Source organism: Miscanthus floridulus, chromosome 8 (assembly GCF_019320115.1).
Source record: "Miscanthus floridulus cultivar M001 chromosome 8, ASM1932011v1, whole genome shotgun sequence".
In the NCBI taxonomy this organism is placed as follows: domain Eukaryota; kingdom Viridiplantae; phylum Streptophyta; class Magnoliopsida; order Poales; family Poaceae; genus Miscanthus; species Miscanthus floridulus.
The window spans coordinates 229,452,460-229,475,312 of record NC_089587.1 but is presented as its reverse complement, the minus strand read 5'-3'; the positions used below and the strand labels follow the sequence as shown (position 1 = coordinate 229,475,312).

At 44.7% G+C, this 22,853-nt stretch overlaps 2 protein-coding genes and 1 long non-coding RNA gene across 8 annotated transcripts; 1 reads left to right on the top strand and 2 right to left on the bottom strand.

The window, feature by feature from the left end:
• Window positions 1-9,813: 9,813 nt before the first annotated feature.
• On the bottom strand, window positions 9,814-15,201 carry LOC136478482 (uncharacterized). 4 transcript variants are annotated; one of them, XM_066476951.1, is made up of 5 exons: window positions 15,068-15,201; window positions 14,495-14,912; window positions 11,887-14,382; window positions 10,697-10,806; window positions 9,827-9,916 (listed from the first exon to the last, which is right to left on the bottom strand). In XM_066476951.1, the coding sequence occupies exon 3, from the start codon at window positions 14,360-14,362 to the stop codon at window positions 11,891-11,893; it is 2,472 nt and encodes an 823-aa protein (XP_066333048.1). In that variant the 5' UTR covers window positions 14,363-14,382; window positions 14,495-14,912; window positions 15,068-15,201; the 3' UTR covers window positions 9,827-9,916; window positions 10,697-10,806; window positions 11,887-11,890. The 4 variants fall into 4 exon arrangements, with proteins under 4 accessions (XP_066333047.1, XP_066333048.1, XP_066333045.1 ...); XM_066476948.1 differs by having other exon boundaries at window positions 11,895-14,382; XM_066476950.1 differs by lacking the exon at window positions 10,697-10,806 and having other exon boundaries at window positions 9,814-9,916.
• LOC136478483 (diphosphomevalonate decarboxylase MVD2, peroxisomal-like) lies at window positions 11,003-18,405 on the top strand. Of its 2 annotated transcripts, none has more exons than XM_066476953.1 (11): window positions 11,003-11,219; window positions 11,367-11,600; window positions 15,097-15,295; window positions 15,930-15,993; window positions 16,132-16,195; window positions 16,291-16,371; window positions 16,550-16,636; window positions 16,839-16,996; window positions 17,084-17,132; window positions 17,713-17,834; window positions 17,928-18,405. In XM_066476953.1, exons 2-11 carry the CDS (start codon window positions 11,385-11,387, stop codon window positions 18,148-18,150), a joined length of 1,263 nt encoding a protein of 420 aa, XP_066333050.1. In that variant the 5' UTR covers window positions 11,003-11,219; window positions 11,367-11,384; the 3' UTR covers window positions 18,151-18,405. The 2 variants fall into 2 exon arrangements, with proteins under 2 accessions (XP_066333050.1, XP_066333051.1); XM_066476954.1 differs by having other exon boundaries at window positions 11,004-11,219; window positions 11,362-11,600.
• Window positions 18,406-19,156: 751 nt separating this feature from the next.
• Window positions 19,157-21,978, bottom strand: LOC136478484 (uncharacterized). Of its 2 annotated transcripts, XR_010764265.1 has the most exons (4): window positions 21,659-21,978; window positions 21,234-21,435; window positions 20,749-21,084; window positions 19,157-20,042 (listed from the first exon to the last, which is right to left on the bottom strand). It is a non-coding gene; the product is annotated as an uncharacterized lncRNA (long non-coding RNA). The 2 variants fall into 2 exon arrangements; XR_010764264.1 differs by having other exon boundaries at window positions 19,157-21,084; window positions 21,659-21,972.
• Between the last annotated feature and the right edge of the window lie 875 nt (window positions 21,979-22,853).

Sequence of the window (22,853 nt, the reverse complement as noted above, 5' to 3'; positions counted from 1 at the left end):
CCTACCGGCTGAAGGACGACAACGACAACGTTCTCACCAACTCATGGAACATCGAATAGTTATGTCGTTTCTTTCCATAAGCTCATTCTTTACTGCTCATTTCTATTTAAAACTTGCTCCTACAGCACCCTAGCCCGAGCACTCTCGGCCTGGGTCGCTCGGGGGCTTCACGGGGGTGCGATACCAGTCCCTCTTTACTGTCGTTAAGTAACACTTTTCGCCCAAACAAAAGGGTGTCCTATTCCTTTGACTACCCTACATAACTTACGCTTTAGCCTCCTGACCGATCAGACCTTGCCACGACTGTAACACCCTAAAAATTGCCTCTTTTGAAATAGAGTTAAAATAATTTAAATTGGAATTTTTGTGCACATGAAATATAGGAAAATAAATTTTTTCATTAAGTTAAAATTCATCATAAGGTAGCAACATGTTTGAGCATCCATGCCATTGCATTTGATTTATTCGGTTGAGTGGATTTGTGTGAAAATTCAAATTGGTTAAAATTGCTTTTGCAAATGAAATTAAAAATGGCTTTGAAATAAAAGGAATTAGAAAATGAAAGAACTTAAAAAGTTATTTTCGGAAAACTTACCCAAAATTAGTTCATATATGTTTGAATTAAAAAGTGTATTTTAAATCATATTTATACTTGATTTGGTTCATATTTGAAACTATTTTGAATTAAGAAAAGAAAAAGAATTTGGAAATAGAAAAGGATTTTGAAAAACTCTCTTTCTTCAATTTCAGCCCAACCCCAGGATTCAGCCCGGCCTCCTTCGTGCTCTTGGCCCTGCAACCGGCCTAACCTGTTGGCCGGCCCAGTCGCCCCTCCCTTCCCCTTCTTCCTGCTTCTCCCGCACGCGGCCCAGCTCGCTGCTCGGCCCGTTGCTCGCGCTTACCTCTGCTTCACGTCGCCTGCGCTGGCTCGCTCCGTGCAGCCCGCTCCCAGTTCGCTCGGCCTTCAGCGCCCATGCTCGCATGCCGCCCCCTTCTCCCTCACTGCCCTGTTGGCCCCGCACATCAGCGCTGACCCTTTTCCCTTCCTTCCCCCTTCCTTTTCTTCCCCGCACGCTTCTTTCCTTCCGTCGCCTCGCCGATGGCGCAACCATGCAAGGTAAGCCGCCGCTGCAGTCGAGCATGCAGGGAAGGCGACCGAAATCACCCGAGTGCCTGTTTTCCTTCCATCTATAGTGCCTCGTCCCTCCTATAAAGCACCACGCCACACCCCTTCTTCTCCCTTTCCTCTGTCCGCGCTCACGCTCACTAGACGCCGCTGCAACCCATCGCTTCCACGCCTCGAACCTCGTCGCCGATGCGCCTGTGAGCTTCGCCTTGTTTCCCCACACCCGTAGGTAATGCCAATTTCATGTATTGGTCTCGATTTGATTGGATTTCTCCTCACCCACGCCATCTTTCTCTCTCCATCCGCCACCGTCGCCGACTCGCCCCCTCGGAACCGTCCCGGACGCCGCAACCACCTCCATACGACTCGCGGTGAGCTATCGAATCTCCTCGTCCCCTTCTTGTCTCGGTTAGCGCTCTAGAATGTTGTATCGGCAAGCTTTCGAGTCGTCAGCCATGGCACTGCCGTGGGACTGCCGCTCCGGTGTGATCCCCGTCCTAGTCTCGCCTTCCGTTGAGTTCACAGGACCCCGCGCTACGCATCTGTGCCCTTGGCTTGTCTCGGGATGGCTGGGATCATCCTCCCGACGTCCGTCGCCATGCTACCTCACCGCCAGCCATGGCGGGCTCGCCGGAGTTGCCGTGCTGCTGCTGGAGGTTGACCCGTACATGCCTGCGCCGCTCGATTCGCGATGAACGGTCAGGATTAGATACCCCTTCGGGGTTAAGTGGCCGGTCCACCGTGGACCCATGGACCCGGTCCACGGTGACGCGTCAGCGCTGGCCCACACCACATGGTGCACCGTGCCAGTCCATGCGCGCCACGCGTCAGCCGGTCAGCAGCACGGTCAAACCCGTAGTCAAGTCGCGCCCTTTTTGCATAAAAGCCTTTCTGGTTTTGGTGAATCAACCCGCAGTCCGTAACAGTTCAAATTAAATACAAATCAACCCTGTTTTCATTCGTTTAGGTCCCTGTAGTTTCCATAAATAGTGCGTGCAATCCAAAATCCTTGAAACTTCATATTTCAATTGTTTTAATTCAAAAATGAGTTCGAGTTATTTACAAAAATGCCATGAAACCTTATTTCATGCGTAACTTTTGCGTTTTAAGTCCAATTTAATCCGTTCGAATTGTGCTAGGACAGTATTTACGTTTTCTACGTCTTTAAACAACTGTTAGGCATATTTCCAATATTTCAAATTCATAGGTAGATTTAATCTATTATTTAACTATAGAAAAACTTGTTTAAATCATAACTTATTTATTTTAACTCCAAAATAATCTGTTCAAGCTACGTTAGATTCATAACGACGATATCTACATAATAGTAATAGTGTTTACTATATTACTATTTCAAAAAAATCATGGTTTAAATCATATCTTGATTAATGATTATGCAACTGGATTTTATAAATAAAATATAATTTGTTTTACTTTAGTTTTATAATTCAAATCTAAAATTGACTTAATTTAATCTATATTATTTATAAAATATCTTATATATATGAATTTATATAATTAAAATAAATGAAGCCTATAGTTTTCTTTTCCACGTATAAAGCAAATCTCTCGGTAGTTATATCGTTTCAACCGTAGCTCCGATTAGAGTGCTTCTCGCAACTGTGTGTTCGTAGCGATGCGTAGAATCGTATTTCAATCTCTTTTACTTATTTTTTTATGATTGATGTACTGTTTTGATATAGATGCAATTATATGCTATTCATGTATGTGTATGGATGTTTGTGTGGTGTTCTACGATTACGTCCAGCCGGTGAGATATACGTGGTGATCTAGAAAAAGAAGATGGACGTTGAAGATTAAAGCTTACCGAAGGATCGGTGTGTAAGGCAAGTATAGCATGGGACCATCCTTGATACCTATTTACCATTAATGATTTTATTCATGATGCATGTGTCTACCTTGGCAACTGTAGTAAATTCCCTAGCTAATTGATATCCTGGATTCCTTGATACCTTTGGGTTATTGCATGGGGTAGTTTTTGCTAGTGCTTAATCAAAACCATGATCTTGTAACTTGACTAATGGTATATGCAATAAACATTAAAACGTGACTTTTTAGTAACATGGAAACAGGGGGCTGGAGTGTTTAGCTACTTTCTAAATGCTTCAGATTCCTCTCCCTAAGGACTTATCTGTAAGCGATCATCCGGGACTTATGGTACAACTGTGAGGGCTATATGGCTCTAGCTTTAGCTCAGTATGAGGATCTTTTCTAGCTTGTTAGTGGTTACCTTTATGGTGCAAGAGGGGCTCCAACGGGTATGATCTTGGCCTGCCAAGTGGGTGCACTTGTTAGTCACTCCTTGGAGGGGAGTTTATGCTTTTTGATGGGGAAACCTTAGCGGCCCTAACTTGTTAGACGAACCTTTGAAAGGCTTCATAGTGAACCCTGCCGACCTTCCTTGGAAGTGGGTCCAGAGATTAGCTACCTCAGGCGAAAGGGTAAATCACAACTCACAGTGAAAGTGTACAACCTCTGTAGAGTGTAAAACTGTTATAACAGTCATGCTCACGGTCATGAGCGGCCTTGGACCCTTATGGGATATAGATGACCACTAATGGATAATTATACTAATGATTAATTGTTTATGATATTCATTATTCATGCTTACCTGATCATGTGTTTATGGGCTTATGGATAAACTTGTTGCCACCCAATTGCTAAAATTATGATAATTAAAAGCTAATCACAGTAAACCAGTGTCAGCCTTTTGAGCCTCATGAACCCCATATTATGTTGCTGAGTACGACATGTACTTACGCTTGCTTTACTTTTCTATACTTTGGATAAAAATCCCGAATGGGTACTAGATTGCTGGTCTGGAGGAGTTAGGCTTGTGGTCAACCGGTCAGTCGTCCCTGTGGATTTGGAGTCTTCATCTAAAGATCGGAGTCAACTTTCCGCTGTCTTTACTCTGAGGTTAAATTCTTTATACTAATACGTTATGTATTTAAGTATTGTCTATTGATATTATCCTTATTTGTGGTTATATGTGATATTTGACTTCCTGGGCTCATATATAGTGTGTATCTGGTTTTGTTTTTAAAATCGGGTGCTACAACGACCTAAGGTTATGAGCAGCTGAGCCTCGCGGGCCACGCTCGGGTTCTTAAGGCTACAGCCCATGGTTAACGGGCAGGTGTGAAAAGCAAAGGACAAAAAGCAAAGTTATGCAAGGATAAAAACAAGGGCGGGCGGGACAAGCTTCCCCTCATGATTGATTTCATCATAAAAGAACATAAACTGTTCACACGGAGGCTCCCCCCATGAATTTATCTTTTTACAAAGACCGACTACTTTTATACAATTCTATTGTGGTCCTCCGGTCATATCGGTGGACGGTGCGGTAGGCGAAGATGAAGGCAACTCAGCTGTGGTTGGGACGACGACGCTCGGCTCGACTGCGGTTGGAACAACATTTGTCTCGGTTGCGGGCGGGACGACGCTCTCCTCTGACCTAGCCACCGCCATAGCAGGCTAGACGACATCTTCCTAGCGCGCACCTATGGTCGCCGTCGAGGGATGAGCCTCCATCACCCACCTTGCGGTGACCTGCTTGGCGACCACCTATGCGTGCGGCGCCAAGCTTTCCCTCAATGCCTGGATCTCGTCTGCGCTCCACCCGCTGGCATATCCTCTGTAGGTGGCCATGAAGTCTAGGTTAGGGTAGTGGGTCGCCCCTCTCGGAAGACGTGGCCGAGATTTATAGCCCACAAGCCCTATGAAACAGCTGGCTTGAAATTGATCTAAAGATCAAAACAGAAAGGAAAAAGTCACGGGAAAGGAGTATACCAGATCGGACAGCTTCGTAGCATGGAGAGGTCCGGGCATCGCTTCGAGGGACTCATCATCCCCCAACTACAGCACCCGATCAAGATAACTCTAGACTTCATCCCTTGAAAACTCCTCCAGTGATGCACGGTCGGGATCCATCGGGCCAGAGTATTCCCACATCGGCCGTGTTCTCTCCGCCAATGGGGCAACCTAATGGTGGAAGAAGGTATGGAAGACCCGCAACCCATCGAGGTCATGCCGCACGAGCCTCCGAAGCTCCACCTCGATGATCTCTAGCTTGTTCTATCGATGGGCAGGACACCACGACCAACTTTCCATCCTCTCCGGCCTCTCTCCGGTGAACATCGGGAATGACGCCTCTACCAAGTTCTTGATGTCGAACCACTCATAGTGCCATCCCCGGTTGGAGTCACTAGGGGAGTACGCTGGGTAGGGGACCCATGGCTTAGGACACTTCTACAGGGCAAACCCACAGACCGGAGCAATTCTAGGAGGTTTCCCCTCTGACAGGGCCCGCCCACTGAAGATCTACCAGAAGAGGTCTACGTGTGGCTCCATCTCGAGGAAGGCCTCGTAGATGGTGACAAAGTCGACGATGTGCAGCACCACAGTCGGGTTGAGGTGCTAGAACTCCAGGCCCCACTCATTGAGGAGCCCACGTAGGAACCAGTATGCAGGGTAGCCGAGCCCGCGCTCGTGGAAGGCAAGAAAGGAGACGACCTCGTCGGCCCAAGGTTGTAGAACAACCTCCCTCGACGTGGGAGCCCTCCAATACGCCACTTCCTTCGATGGGAGTAGCCCCTTCTCGGCGAAGGTGGCCAGCACCTCCTCATCCACGGTGGAAGGCCTGCAGTTAGACATCATGCCATGGATCTATGAATGGATCTGTAAGTTTTTCCTCTCCCTCATTCTGCTCTCCTCTCTCCTAGAAACCCCCACGATGCACGAAAGTGCTTGGTAAAAAGGAGGAAGATGAAGCGGTGGTGGTGAAGGAAAGATGAAGAGATGGGAGAAAAAAACCCTCTCCTTCCCTCTATTTAATGCGAAAGGACATGCGACAGGATGTGGCCTGGCTGACGGGACGCGCCTACTCGACGAAACGTCGCCTGGCTGGCAGGATGTGGCCTGGGCAGGGCCCACCACTACTGCAACTCAGGCATGGGAAACAAGGCGTAGCCACACGCAAATGACCCTCCACTTTCCCAGGAAAGGTTTAGAGGGCCCACCAATGGAATCCCCATCGAGGAGAAGCCAGCTGGTCACCCGAGTCGATCGGATGGCTCGGGCGGCTGCCAAGAAATGGGTAAGGAGCGGTGGGACACCCCATGTGGTTTATCCCGACTCTATCATGAATGACAGACCTAGATTCCACTCGGACATATCCGATAGGAGCTCCCCGAACCCGTCACTCTAGCCATCGAGGTATCTTTACCGAACCCGTTTTACTTTTCTAGTGCATGAGCATTCATTCATCCATTCTCATGCATGCATTCATATATTCATTCATGCATTCATCCCATACATCCAAGCATTGCATATGCAATTGTTGCATCACAGCCCTTCATGTCGCTTCACAAAGCGGTAGTCGTCTCATTCGATATGAGCGGTGACCGACCGAGGTACGAAGGCTGGCCCACAAAGGGCTTGAGGCCGCCTCGTGTCAAATAGAGCCAAGGGAGAAAATGCAGATGAGCCCTAGCGGCCCTCCCCCAATCCACTCTGAAGCAGACAAGGTTATCTCAACCTTCTTGTTCGATCCTGACCTCGAGCCATGCCCACAGAATCTACATCAAGGGGAGGCCAGCGGGCCACCTGAGTCAGTCTCTAGAATGGCTTAGGCATCTACCAGGAGGTGGGTTAAGGAGCAGTGGAATGCCATATGAGGGCTATGCCGACCCTGTTACGAATGATGGACACGGATTCTACTCGGACATGCCCGTTAGTGAGCTCACCGAGCGCGTCACTTGAGCCATCGAGGCAAGCAATGTTAGCTCAACCCCCTGGTTGTGGAAACCATGAATGAGGTGATGCATGAAACTCAACCGACCCCTACCGAGCCCAATGAGGCTCGGGGGCTCGGGCCGCCCGACCCCGACTCGGAAATCAAACCGACCATGCAGGTCGCGGGCGGGACGAACATGGGTGAACACCTTGACCGATAGGAACACAGGAGTCTATGGCCCCAAGAAAGAGTACTAAGGTGCTCAGCCTCCGACCAACTCACCAGTCGGCCATAGGCTTGGGGGCTACACCCACTGGGTGCGCTCTTGCGCACCTGACAGAAGACGGACTGCCGATGAGTTCCCCCTTTGGGGGCTGGGCGTCTATGTCTACTCAACGCGCCTCCGCGGCCTTCGCTAGTCCCCTCATCAAGGGCTAGGTGCCAATATCCCCCTGGCATGGCTCCGCGGCCTTTGCCAGTCCTCCCCGTGGAGGTTGGGCGCCTAAATACTACTTGGTTACCCTACGCGATACAACAAACCAAGGGGGAAAACACCGAAGTTCCAATAAACAGCCCACCTCCATGGTGCAATAGGCACAGAAATTACAAAACAAATATAAGCTTTCATTAAATTAAAAACACAAGCCCTAGGCTTTTACAATAACACGCAAAGCGTGTGTGAACAGCCCCAGGATTGCTTCGCACCTTGGAGCATGAAGCAGAACAAGGGAGCCAAGATCCTTGTTCTCTTGCTACAACGCTCTCCTCCTCTCCGTCCTCTGATCCAGAATCCGAGACAGGAGCCCATTCGAGACATACGATGCTCTCTCCTTACAAGAGATCTTCTAGCACGTACTCTCGTGTGCCCTCAAAAGTGGCAACTCAGTAGCCCCTTCACGGCTTTATAGAAGCCCCAAAAGGGGCTCGGGGGCTCCTATCGGGTTCATAAACCTAGGGTCCCCAATGGACCCGCTTCTCTATAATACTTGGCCCAGTAGGCGGTGCAGCGACAGCGCGTGTCTAGGCCGACCTAGATACACAATAACAGGACGAGACCATGATCCAGTCCTTGACCAGCACCTTCGTCCAGGAGACCTGGTTGGAGCCCCGACCGGAAGGCCTGGCCAGGATGGGACCACAGTCCGACTTCACCCCCGTTCCTCCGACCATGGATATGTCGGACCTTTGCTCGCCTCTCTTTCCCGACTAACACGATTGAGGCCGACTGGGAACGACCGACCAGGACATCGTTCAGTGTGGGCCTGGGGAGCAGGCGAAGCAAATAAGGTAAGACGCTCAAGTCAACCACAATACCGAGGACCGTACCCTACCATGCCCTGCGCACCTGCCGGACGATGCCATTAGGCCATGTCAGACAGACACTATATAGCCTGCCAGACGTGTCAGAGCATAAACAGTATTGTGGGCACCGTCGTTTGTTGTCCTAGGCGAACACTGTGTAGCCTGCTAGGTACAGCAGGTCATGAACAGTAAGGTGGCAATGGCGGTATAAATAGTATGGCAGACGATGGCATGCCATACCCAACAACATGGGCGACAAGACTAGATAGCACCCGTACACACTCTCTCCCTTTCTGTCTTTGACTTGTAAGGCCATCCCCTTCATTTATAAAATGGGATGCGCTCTCTCCTAAAAGGACACAGTCTACATGCTCTCAACAGAGGATAAGCTTGGACACACAGAGCATATGCTCCAATACTTAGCTTATGTTTGAGCATATGTCACTCTCTTTCACTCAGATTAGAGTCCGACCGGGCCTCTAACACCCCCTTCTCATTCCTTACTTGTTTGTAATCCCACAACAAACTTCGAGCACCTGGGCTCGGGAATAAAGTCACCGACCAACTAAAACTGGATATAGGGCATGTTGCCTGAACCATTATAAATCATGTGTCGTCGCGTGCTAGACCACATCCGATCACAGCGCTAGGCAAAACTACAAATATTTATTTGTCGGCCACATTTCGCACCGTCAATCAGCTTCAACTCCATTTGCCACTTTAATTCTTCTTTCTTCTTTTTGTAGGGTCCTCCTCGTATGGAATCCTTGTAATGAATTTGCAACATGAATAGTTACATCTGAGTCAATCCACCAAATAGATTTTGAATGACTTAAATACAAGGACTCATCTATGAATGTGATAATGTCCTCACCTCTGTTCAAAAGGCTCTTCAGGAAATCTGGACAGTCCTTCTGGTAATGTCCATGCTTCTTACACCATTTGCATTGATCTTTGTCAATTTGGACATTGTTGTTCTTCTGATGGTGATCATTCTGAGGGGCTTTCCCTTGAGGTTTGGCATTCTTGTCAAAATTCTTCTTTTTTATTGTCTTTCACATGGTTAGCAGAGTCATCATGTGAGCTTTTAAGCCTCTCCTCTTTTGGTACACACATTGTAATGAGCTTCTCAATGTCTCATTTGTTGGGCTGCATGTTGTAATTAACAACAAAAGTTTCATACTCTTTAGGCAATGAAGCAAAAACTAAATGAATCAGGAACTCATCCTTGAGCCCCAAATCCATTGGCTTGAGCTTAGAAGCCATGTTGCTCATCTTCAATATGTGTTCTCTTATCCCACCACCAGAGTATTTCTCATTGAATAACTTCTTTATCAGGGTACTGGCATAAGTCTTTGAAGAACCAGTAAACTGACTCCACTTTCTTGAGGTACTCAGTGACGGTGTCACAATCTGGGATTGACCCCCTTATTGCATCTAAAATAGTGGACTTAGCCACCATCAAGCACTTGCGGTTCGAAATGTCCTATTTCTTACGATCAAGATCGTATTTCATTCTCACTTCTTCATGATCTCGCTGCCGAGCAGTGAAATAAGCATCAGTTTTATTTTTTCCCTCACCGGATCCACTGGCTCAGTAGGACATGAAGAGGTAAGCGCTATGTCATTTTCGGATAACGCAAGTGCTATTTCATACTTCTCTTGCCATACACGATAGTTGCCCCCTTCAAGAGGCGGAATGTGCGAGATGAATGCCATAGGGTTGAGTCCTGAAAACAACGTCAGAGACAGTGAGAAAATATGACATAATAATTGCATGTCATAATTTAACGTTGGTCAAAATTAAAACATGCAATATGCTTCTACATTAATTCCGCATCACCGTTGGGCAGAAATAGAACTCATGCACGGAAAAACTCATGAATAAAAAAATTATAATATTGCTATTATCAACGTTGGTCAGAAAAATAATAATATCATAATTTACTGAATACTATAACTACTCTTCAAAATTAAATCCTCTCGTTGGTTCGAATTTAATTAGAAGATAATAAACATCAACTTTGCAGCGGAAACATGAAAAATAATCTTAAAATGATATTATCAGAAGCATTTCATTAGTATTTATCTACTCTCTGAAAAAATTATTCCGTTGATTCAAATTTTGATAGAGATTTAAAACTTCAAATTTGACTAAAAATTCATGTAATATATGGATTGTGGATGATGATTTAAAACTTCATGTCGCTCACTACGCCCTCTCTAAATCCGCTTAGGGTTTGTAGATGAGGATTGTGGCAGCGGCAGTGAACCTCGTACTTAGTGCCCCGGCCCTCATCTTCTTTTTATGATGCTGCACGACGAGGGTCTACCAACCATTGATTCGGTTGGGCTATAAGGGCGCGGGATCAAGACCCGACTCGATCGTTGTGATCAACCTAACAGGCGCCGGTGCCCTGTAATATGTGGATCTTCCGTAAGGGGATGAATTCGTATCCTAATCAAAGTCTTATCAGCAATAAAAAAAACAAGTTTTTATATTTAAGTACCTGGCTTGTAATAATCCTGTAAAGAAGGCCGTCCGCAGTACTCACGCTCGGACTCGGCATAGCGATTGCTGATCTGAAGCTTTCATAGCGATTTCATCTGAAGCTTTCGTCTTCGAGCAGCAAGACCAGACACAAGTTGAAGAGACCGCGAACAAGAACTGCACCTCCAGTTCTGGGCCTCGGGAAGGCCGGACGACTGCAGGACAGGAGCCCATGCTGCTGTCTGATCCCGTGCCCATCACGGGCTTTAAAGGCCCATTTTAACATGAGACCCATAACCAGCGTAGTCATGCACGTGCACGCAGCAAAGGAAAGAGAGAGAGAGAGAGACATCGGCCCAATAGCCACGGAGGAATTGCTCTCCTGCGTTTACGTTTGCTGCCTTTTTCTTCCCTCTCCCGTTCGCCTCGTCTTCTCCGCCTGCCCGAGACCGAGAGCTCGACTCAGTCGTCGCCGCCACTCTACTCCCTGCTGCCAGGTCTTCGTCGGAACCTTTGCCAGCGACGAGCACCCACCGCACCAGGTATGCCCGCCCCCAGCACAACTGAGCACCCGAATCCAATTTAAGCTATTCTGTATTCAGATCTGATCTGATCAGTAAGCGTACGCATGTATTATGCCTGCTAACTTCACTTTTTTTGGCCAAAAAAAAATATCGGGTGTAGAGCAGAGCGAAGCGAGGGATCCAATGGCGGCGACGGAGGGGCAGTGGGTGCTCATGGCAACGGGGCGGACGCCGACCAACATTGCGGTGATCAAGTACTGGGGAAAGCGGGACGAGGCGCTCATCCTCCCCGTCAACGACAGCATCAGCGTCACGCTCGACCCCGACCACCTCTCCGCCACCACCACCGTCGCCGTCAGCCCCTCATTCCCCTCCGACCGCATGTGGCTCAACGGCAAGGTGTGTCACTGCCACCGCCCCTCCTCTGCTCGCCAATTTGTCTCTGCCGCCAGTGGCGGACCCAGGATTTTACCTCTAGGTATGCACTGAAAAAAAATTTCTAATACAATTCGGTAAACCATTTACAATTCGGTAAAACCATATTATAATTCATTAAAACCGGTTACATTAAATAACATAATAAGATTTAAATTCAAATATTAAGCTACGAACGACGCCAAATCTTGATATAAATTGTTCAAATGAAATACAAATACTTTAAAATATAGCAACAGGAGAGACTTACAATATTACTTGTTTATCCGCCGCTTTCTCAGTGACATGAATGTCTCAATTATATCATCTTCATCAACTTGGAAGAAGATATCCCGCTCAATAAATGTGACTAGACAATCATCCAAAACAGTATCACCTATCCTATTCCTTGTCTTTGTTTTCACTATAACCAATGCAGAAAATACCCTTTTAACACTCGTAGTTGCCACCGGTAAAAGCAATATCAATTTGAGAAGCAAGTACACCATATCATACACTTTGTGCCTCTTTGTTTCAACAAGCTTAACTGAGAGATCAACAATGTTGTCTAGACCTTGGAAGCTAGCATCTTGTCGCATGTCATCAATATAATTATCAAGTTGCAATTCAAGTTTTAACAAATCATTGTTGGAGAAGTCCTTAGGATAAAATTCAGCCAATCTACGTACCTTCCGTGCATCAAAAGAAGCAAAGGAGTTGGAAGGACTGAAGGCTGCCATACAAGAGAGTAGCTCCATATTGATCTCATCAAACCGATTATCAAGCTCTTGACTAATTTGATCGATGACACCAATGTATACTTCTCTTCTGAAATGGTCATCATTTGTTTGGTTTCGGGCACGGGCATACCGCGCTGATTTTCCATAAGGCACATAAGCACCATCCATAGCAGGAACTTCAACACCATGTTTAATACAAAAAGAAGTGACCTTCTGAAGAAAATTATCCCAACCATCAGACCTCAACTCCTGCATTCTGCTCTTTGCCACATTAACAAGTGAGATTGCATTAAGAATATCTTGATCCCTTCTCTGCAAGCACTCGGATGACTCATTTGTGTATCCAAGAATAACATACATTAAGTGCACAAAGAAAACAAACTCAAAGGTTTCAAATGCTCCAAGCACAAAATGTATCTTTGTCCAATCTTCCTTATATGCAATATCAGCACCAAGTTCAATGAGCACATCATGGATGGAGGAATATATAGTGATGATGCTACATATAGTTTTGTAATGAGAGCTCCACCGAGTGTCATCAGGCCTAGGCAAACCCATCTCTTGATTTAATCCCCTCCCTGTTTCAAGCTCACCACACTCTATTGCTTTCTTAACATTCTCAAGCATTGCATTTCGAAGCATATCGTGACGCTTGCAAGAAACCCCAACAATGTTCAACAAGATAGATACTTGATCAAAAAAAGTCTTGCAGTCAGTATTTCCCTTAGCAATAGCAACAAGAACTAGTTGGAGTTGATGTGCAAAGCAATGAATATAATAAGCAGAAGGTGATTCTTGCATGATTAAAGTTTTGAGCCCATTAATTTCTCCTTTCATATTGCTAGCCCCATCATAACCTTGGCCTCTAATCTGCTGCAGACTCAATCCATTAATAATAAGTAAATCTTCAATTGCTTTCTTAAGTGACAAAGAGGTAGTATCATCTACATGAACAACTCCAATGAAGTGCTCACATGGCCTTCCAAGTTTATCAACATAACGCAAGCAAAGAGCTAGTTGTTCTTTATGTGATATATCACTAGACTCATCAGCTAGAATTGCATAGGGCTCATCACCAAGTTCCCCAATTATTTTCTTTCTAGTTTCTATGGCACAACAATGAATAATTTCCTTTTGTATGTTTGGGCTAGTCAAAGTGCAATTACCTGGTGCATTGTTCAAGACATACTTGTTCACTTCTTCACTATTTCCTACAAGAAACTTCAAAAGTTCAATGAAGTTGCCTCTATTGCTAGACTCTTCACTTTCATCATGTCCACGGAATGCCAATCCTTGATGCAAAAGAAACTTGATACATCTAAGTGAATATGTCAATCTTTTCTTGTAAAGACGAAGCTTCTCCTCACTCCACTTGTCAATGTGATAATCAATCGCAACCTTGGGATTAATAAAACCAATGTACCTCTCTTGAGCTGCTTTATGTGCCCTAGAACCACAATGTTTAAGAAGTGTTGTGTTTCCTATATTCCAATTATTCCATCCATCAACCACAAAAGTATTTGACCCACTGCCCTTCTTGAACAAGTAGCATATGAAGCAAAATGCAGAATCCTTCTTGACACTATATTCAAGCCACTCATAATTATACAACCATTGTATACTGAATCGACGAGGTACACCTCCAATGTTTCGGTATGGAAAATCATGTATATAAGGTTTGCAAGCACCTTTAGTAATATATGCTCTACGGATTGCATCTTGATCATTAACATGATAATTTTCAATGGGTAGCCTTTCACCTGGATCATATGGAAGGCGATTGATGTCATACACCGGTGGCTTTGATGCGGGGGGTGGCGGTGATGCTAGCGGGGGCGAGGGCAAAGGATCTGCAATTTCTTCAACTTGTACTCTATCTTCTTCTTGATTGTGCTCTTCCACAATACTTTGATCCGGAGCCGGAGGTGGGTCAGGGTTCAAAGCAACAGCAGCCGCCTTCTTTGCTGCATTCTGAAAAAGCGATCGAATGTCTCCGTTTCTCTTCATAATTCAACTATTCAAGAGTTCTGAAAATTTTAAAAAAACTCACCAATTAGCAAAACTAATGAACGGACGCCTGGAACTGAGGAAGGGTGGAGACTAGAGAACTGGAGATGGACGGGGAGGAACGAGGATCACCTGTCACCTGATCGCCGATCGGCTACCTAGTGCCGCAATGCCGATCCGCGAAGGTCGAAGGGCGATGGCGGCGTCCGCGACAGGCTCGCGGCGAGAACGCTCCGCGGCCGCGAGCGGAGTCTGGCGATCCGACTCCCTCCCGAGTCCCGGCCTCCCTGGACAGTTCGACGTCTGCCGATCCAACTCCCCCTGCGAGCTGGGCCGGCCCATCGAGCACGAGCGCGCATTTACGCCGCACTCACGTACTACGAACGTCGAACGGACGCCGCACTCACGTATTATGAACAGGACGGCTTGTTTTTTTTTTCATTTTTTCTATTATGTTTGACTGACGGGCGGGCCACAGTGTGGTCGGTGGACCACCCAGACCACCCACTGGATCCGCCACTGTCTGCCGCCGCTTCGTCTGCTCAGTGGTCTGGTCATAAGAAAAAGAAAAAAAAAACTATGTACCTTTAGTTTTTTATGTGTCACTCTGGACGCTGACTAAGTGGCAGATAAAGAATTCTAGTATATAAGACTTGGATTTGACGAAAGATAGTATAAACTTGAAAAGACGGCCCTCCGGCTTACGTTGGCTTTTGGTTTGGATAATTGAGCAGGAGATCTCGCTGTTAGGAGGAAGGTTTCAGAGCTGCCTCAGAGAGATCAGAAAGCGTGCTCGTGACTTCGAGGATGAGGAGAAGGGCATCAAGATCAAGAAAGAGGACTGGGGGAAGTTGCATGTCCACATAGCCTCGTACAACAACTTCCCCACGGCTGCTGGTTTGGCCTCTTCGGCTGCTGGACTTGCTTGTTTCGGTAAAGTCTCTTCTGCTATCATCATAATCTGATTGTCTCCCTCGGTTGTCAAATACAAAGAGTTGTCTTGACTTCTGGCTATTCCTACAATGAATGACCGTTTGTTGGTCAGTTGTATTAGCAAAAACTACCATCTGGAAAACTATTTGCAGCAATTTTACTAGTGTTGCTGTCATGTGGCCAATCTGATTATTTTTTATCAATTTGGAGCCCAAGTTGGAAGTTGTTACTGCAGATGCATCAAAACAACTTATTAGGAACAGATGGAGTATTTTTTCTAGTTTCTTTTTTCATCTTGTTCTCCTGTGACCAACATTAAAACATGAAAAAAATATATTTAGGAACAGGTAGAGATTATGAATGTAAGTTTTCTCCCTCTCTATTTTCACTGAAAACATGGAAAAATAGTACTATTTGAATATTACTAAATTTTGGTCTCTGGTATCTTTCCCCATTACTCTAAAAGCTACTCAGCACACTTCTCTGGTAGAAAACAACAGTTCCTTGGAAATTCAGTAGTTCTATTCATGACCAATAATGTTTCACAATTTCGTAGTTCCCTATAAAGATTTCTACATGTCTTTTTCAGATCATGTATCACCACATAAACATATGTTATTTAATGTTGCTGCAGTTTTCACCCTTGGAAAGCTGATGAATGTGAAAGAAGATTATGGAGAACTTTCTTCAATAGCAAGGTCTGTTCATGCTATTGATAAAAGCATTTTGTTTTTATTCTTGAGATACTGCCAGGACTGTACTCAGTTTGCCAATCTGTGCGCTAATAACTCGTGAGTCTTGCAAATCCATCCTTATATTTTCTCAACTTCATTCAGGCAAGGATCTGGGAGTGCATGCCGCAGTATATATGGTGGTTTTGTGAAATGGTGTATGGGAGAAGTGAGTAATCGTTATGACAAAGAAACAGCCCTGGTTAAATGCATGTCTGGTCTATTCAATAATGACTGAGTGGGGGCCTGTTTGTTTGCTTGCAGAAAGATGATGGAAGTGACAGTATTGCCGTGCAGCTTGCTGATGAAACACATTGGAACGATCTCGTAATTATTATTGCAGTGGTATGTGAGCTATGTCCCGCATGACCTCCTGCCACTTGTTGTACGCGTCATCTTGTGGCTTCAGCGATTCTGATTCACATATGGACTCAATGTTTTATACAATTATACCTGTGCCTTTCCCCCATATTGTGCTCTTTCTGATATCATAAATTGTTGACACGTTCATTTGTGGAATCAGGTCAGTTCAAAGCAGAAGGAAACCAGTAGCACCAGTGGGATGCGTGATAGTGTTGAAACAAGTCCCCTCTTGCAGTACAGGGCCCAGGTGACTGTATTTTCATTTTGGAGGACATGAATTGTTTTGAGCTTTAACTATTTGGAGACTAAATTTCTGAAAAAGATCATGCTTTACTTTCGATTCTGGAATCTTGGTATCCTAAGTGTTTTGGCAATTTGATACGTTGCTTTGATTATTACTTCTTTTCCTGTGATTAACGTGCACTCCACTGGTTGTCCATATGTTTCAGACAGTAGTGCCAAGTCGTGTGTTGAAAATGCAAGAGGCTATCAAGAATCGGGACTTTGAATCCTTTGCCAAATTAACTTGTGCAGATAGCAACCAGTTTCATGCTGTATGCTTAGACACGAGCCCTCCCATCTTCTATATGAATGACACATCACACCGGTATATGCTTTTAGCAGTGTGTTGGCTTCAGTTTTATGTTAATGCTGATATCTGGGGCAATTTTTTTCTGGTCTCAATCAACTGCAGGATAATTAACCTTGTGGAGAAATGGAACCACTCAGAAGGAACCCCACAGGTATTTATATTGCTCTTGAACATCTGTTATCTTATAAATTACTGTGACATATAATTAGTCGTGTTCGTCAGTTGTGCTACCCTAGTTGGATATTGCTCAAATAGGACAAAACCGTCGAATAAGATCTGATACACCAAGCCATCAACTGCACTGGCCAAAACATGTGGCTTGCATCTCTTTATGAAATTATTAACTTCAGAGTGAACCTTGGTAATATCCTTAAGATGTTTGTATAAATAGCCACAAATTGCATTTCTTCTTTTAGTTTGTCACCTTTTATATTTTGGATGGTCATCTTCAAAATCATAAGGTGAACTGTTACTGTTGGTACAGCTTTTGTTGGATGTTATATCTATGAAGTTGTGATCTAAAATTGGAAGCACCTAAGCCAGTAAGCCGAAAAGCAGATTTTTCCATCCTGGCCCTTTGATATTAATGCTTACACTTTGGATTAATTGTGGTTTCTGTTGTGCATTTTACCCATTCGGCAATACCACAGTAACTGTGATGTGATAGCGAGATCATTTATAAGCGTGGGCAGTAGAACTCTCTAACTCTGGTTGAGAATGCTCAATGCTAGGTTGCTTACACCTTCGATGCTGGGCCTAACGCAGTCCTAATTGCACAAAACCGTAAAACTGCAGCACATCTCCTCCAGAAGCTCTTATACTATTTCCCCCCACAGGATAAGGATTTGAGCAGGTGGGTTTAATATTTTTTTTTCACGATTAAATCTGTTGTCACTGACTGTATTTAGGAGCTCTATGGATGTATCTGATCAACATGATCTTGCAGCTATTTGGTTGGTGATAAATCGATTCTAGGTGATGCTGGAGTGCATTCCATGGAAGATGTGGAAGCTCTTCCAGCACCTCCAGAGATGAAGGTACCGGATCAGAAATTCAAGGGTGATGTTAGCTACTTCATCTGCAGCAGGCTTGGGGCTGGTCCAAAGGTTATTGCCGACGAAAGTCAAGCATTGATTGATTCAGTCACCGGACTTCCAAAAGGGGTGTAATTTCAGATTAGATTGAAATAAGGGTTTAAAGCCAGGGATTAAAGAAAATGTTATCTACAAGCAATGCTAGATTGCTAGGCAGGGAAATGGACTAACAGATTTCCGAAGATACATTAGGCTTGTGTATTGGTTGGTTTCGTGCTTAGGGCTGGACATATCCTACACCAATTTGTAAGACAGTATATTTGTCATGTATTATACATTTGCGCTGTTGTTCTTGCTGTTCAATAAAGATATAATAGAACAAGTTCTCTCCTTTTGTTTTCCTCCCTCGTCTAGTGTGTAGCTGAAGTATTTGTTTAAGCAATTGAGCACGTTAGATGAGACGCAAGCGGAGAGTAACTTTTTTTTTAGAGGAAGCGGAGAATAACTTGTCTGTCTGTTTACCCTGTCCGGCTGCTTTTCGCAATGGATGAAAAACCCACGCCCCCGCCCGCCGAACGGCACCCATCGTACCACCAACCCAGAGAAGGGAGCCAAGCACAAGAATCTGAGGTTTTTTTGGCTCATCACATCTAGCTCCAAAGCCCCTCTAGAATTTTTTTTTTGAGCTAGGCGGTGACACATTGAAGTTATTTTGATGAATATATTTGTAATTATTTTTGAATTAAAAATATGTATTTTAAACACTTTATTTATCATACAACTTCTAATTCTACATGATATTGGAGCTAGACTTATACTCCATCCATTCCTAAATAACTGTCGTTTTTTTGTTTCCGTGCCATAAGTTTAACTATATCTATAGAAAATACGTGCAAAATTTGTATCTTAAAATAAATTTATTATGAAAATACATTTAACTAATGATATTAATTTTGTACCATAAATATTATATATATATATATAGTCAAAGTTGTTTCTTGGGAAGCGAAAACGACAGTTATTTAGGGACACGACGGTTATTTAGGGACCGAGGGAGTATGCCCTTAGTGTATACCTGAGCTATATTTCCTGTTGCAAATAGTAGTATATGTAATATTTTTTCTTCTGTTTGGTCATGGTCCATAAATTCCACGCATTAAATGTCCATTTGGGTATGGTCTGTGGGTTCCACGCATTAGATGGATACACAATGGTGATTGGCTGTTATCCTTCATTGACAAGCATGTTTTCTACTACTTTTTGAGGTTTAGATATGTACCATCTTATTTTGCCAAGCTCAAGCTTTTTTTTTATAGAGGTGCTTGCCAAAAAAGAGAGAAATTTCTCTTCTAACCTACACCTACACTAGGACGTCAGGCGCGCTACGCTGCGCCCGCATAAGCATTTGCTTTTAGCTCTGCATACCTAAGCAAGCACGTGAAACGCTAGACGGCAATCATTTTAAGCAAGCAGGCTGAACCCGGGCAATGCATTGTCCATGATTAGCTTTTGCCTGGGTTCGTGGGTTGTCTATTATCGTGTTGACTTTTGCCATGAATATCATTGCAAGATAAACAGATTGCTCGTGCACCATGATCATGACAATCTTACCGAGCAATCGTGACAACTTTGAACGTTCGAAATAATGGGATGATATATATATAACAGATAGATATCATAATCTGGCATACCCTCGTACAGAGACAATGCTATCCCTAAATGAGTATCCTAAAGGAATTTGGATATAGTGAAACTTTTCTCTTAAAACTGGCAAGGCACCAATAAGGTGCAATACCCAAATTAGTCATACAATCCACACCTACTGATGAAACAATTGATTGGAAATAATAAGCTAACAATACAATACAGTATGGGTCTTGTGCTTATTAGAAGACAGACATAACGGTATGCTGCTGGTCATACTCTAGTGTTGCTATCTAACTCTAATTTCTGCATTGCAAAATGAAAAACGTATAGAAATACATGCCAATAGCATTGGTTGCACATTCCTTGCAGCTGCAGGTGCTCTGTAAAAGATAAATTCTGATGTAATCATGATGGAGACCATTTTTTAGTTAAAAATAGATAGAGAATGGAACTGAAACCATGAATAGAGGAGCAAGGATATAGTAACCATTCAACAACCATAACTGAAGCCTTATGGTGTGTTTTTGCTGCTGTCAGTGGACAACATACATCGGGCAAGAGGTCATAAGAAATAGGTAGAAATAAAAGCGGAACAACCTAAAGTTGATATTAACATACTGAGTCGCTAAGAATTAGTAAAGCTCAGCAGTACAAAATTAACCTAGATAGTTATGCCAAACTATTGATAAAGAAAAATAAACACTAATTAAAGGCTCACTGGATTCAGCCTGTACTAACTGTTATTGAACTACAGACACTTGGACACTATCATGATTCAGCTCACAAGGTTAACAACCATGGTATGGAATTATTCGTAGATAGTGTGAGGTAACACAGGAAGTGTGATGGAGAAGTGAGATAAAATCTATACACATTAATTCGCCTGATATTGTGTAATCAGAGAGGACATGGTAGGTAAGCATACCAATTATTACGTATAGAGAAACACATGAAGAAAATTAATTTTACAACGAACCTAGTTAGATTCCATATGCTCAAGATTACTTAGGGCAAAAAGAAATTGTGTAATTTGTTAGTTACCTATAAATAGTAACAGAGAAAAGGCAGGCGGCCCTATTAACTCACTTGATTTTTGCAGGTGTATGAGTGTGGATACGCACATTGTACACCAGCATTGTGGAAGGCAGACAGCGAACATAACACAATCTCACAACATCTGAAAATAAGAGTGGGAAAAAAACAAACCTGAAGAAACGTAAGCTGGATGTATATATCAGACAGTGAGCAGAGCACAACCTCACAATATCACAAAGCAATTCTGACCGGAGAAAAAAGTAAGACTAAAACACACATCGGTTATGCTCTCCTTGATGGAAAACGGTCTCTGTGGTCAATTAGCAGCAGGTACTACAGTTAGTACCAGCAGGTACTACAGCTAGTACCATATTTATTTGTTCCTCTCTGTCAAATTTTGGAAAAAAACGAATTTAGCTGAGGCCAATAATTAGAATATATGATGACATGGCTTAGGCCAATAATTAGAATTCTATGGCAATCTGAATAAGTACAATACAGTGAACAAAAGAAGGATTGCAATTAGTTAGGCTTACATCTGAGAAAAATCCTGGGACCGCTACTATCTATCTTCCTGGCTTGGCAGCTGTAGATGAGGAAGGTGAAGGAACACCTGAAGACGTTGGCTGACAGGTTGGGAGCTGCATCAGTGGCCTCTCGTTGGTGTTGGACATAGCAAAGGTAACCCAGCAGCATCCAGACGAGCAGAAGCCAAATCCAAGGTCGGTGTGCCGTTGCCTGAAGACGGGAACCAGAGAAGGTGAGGGGAAAAAAGAAAGAAAGAAAACATCAAAATCGATTCTGAAGGCCCCGTCAGCATGAGCCTGAATCGAGGCAGAGGACCTCCACCGTAACGCGCCTGCGCATGTCTGGCCGCTATAGCGGCGCCCCACAACCGTGTTTACGGCGAGGCCGTGGCATCGGCGAGGGAAAGCGGAGGGGAGCAACAGAGAGGACGCACCTTCACCTGGAGCCCGCCGCGCTGTAGGCCGACCGATCTGGGATGCCAGCGACGGAGAGACGAATCCCTAGGCGGGCGCCGCCACCGCGCCAGGGGCCGGTCGCGCAGGCCGGAGCGGCGACGCTGGGAGGGGAGGAGGCGTTTAGGAGGCGGCGTATAGTGGAGGAGACCCCGAGGGGGACGCGGCGGCGGCGATGGGAGGTTCGGGAGCGACGACGCCGAGGGAGGAACGGAGACGCGCGGTGGGGGGAGGTGCGCGGTTAAAAGGAGTGTGCACCCACCCGAGGCGATTTCGACGATGCAGCACCACCCAGGGAATCGACGACGGGTGACTGGTAAATGGGCCAGGCAGGCAACGAAGACGGGAACGTGCGGCGTGGTGGGCCCGCGCTGGCAGCGAGAGAACAAACAGCGACCGAAGGAACCCGTTGGCAATCAGCGAAGCAACCGGCGCGAGGCGGTAAAAACTGTCAAAACAGCATTAGCTGAATCCACGTGGATGCTCCCATCGATCTCCAATTTTTTTTTGGTGTTGAAGATCTACTAATTTGGTGTCAAATGACATGTAATAGACTTACTAACAGCCTGACACATCGGTGTATCTCTTGCTGCTACACCTATCCACCCATCACCTATCAAGAGGCACAAATATAAAATGTATCCTAGCAAACTATAATGAGATGCTACATAAGTTTTAACACAACCATGTTTCAATGGCTCTATGTGTCAGACCGTCCAATTTAACCTAGTTCCGACTACACTTGTCAGCCATTTGACACTAAGTATACAAGAGACCAAGTTAAACCTGATAGTCTGTCAAGTACACCACACGGGAGAACTCGAAAATCCACGTTTTCATCAGGATCATAAATAAGTGAATAAAGCTTACAACATTATTAACCATTTCATACATCACAACATTTCATAAATCAGAGTTTTATAGAGCAATTTCATAAAAGAAGCGGAAGAAAACATTTTACAAAAGCAACGGAAGGTAATAATTTTGAACATTGAATCAGGAGTAGAGATGTTAGAATAAAACTTCTACAACCACGATGATAAAGGGAGCCTCGCTGAGCCCACTAGGAGGTATCTACACACAGCAATAGTTAGCTCCAGCATCCACCTGCTACCTGCAACAGGGGGAATAAAACCCTGAGTACACAGTATACTCCGCAAGACTTACCTGACTAGG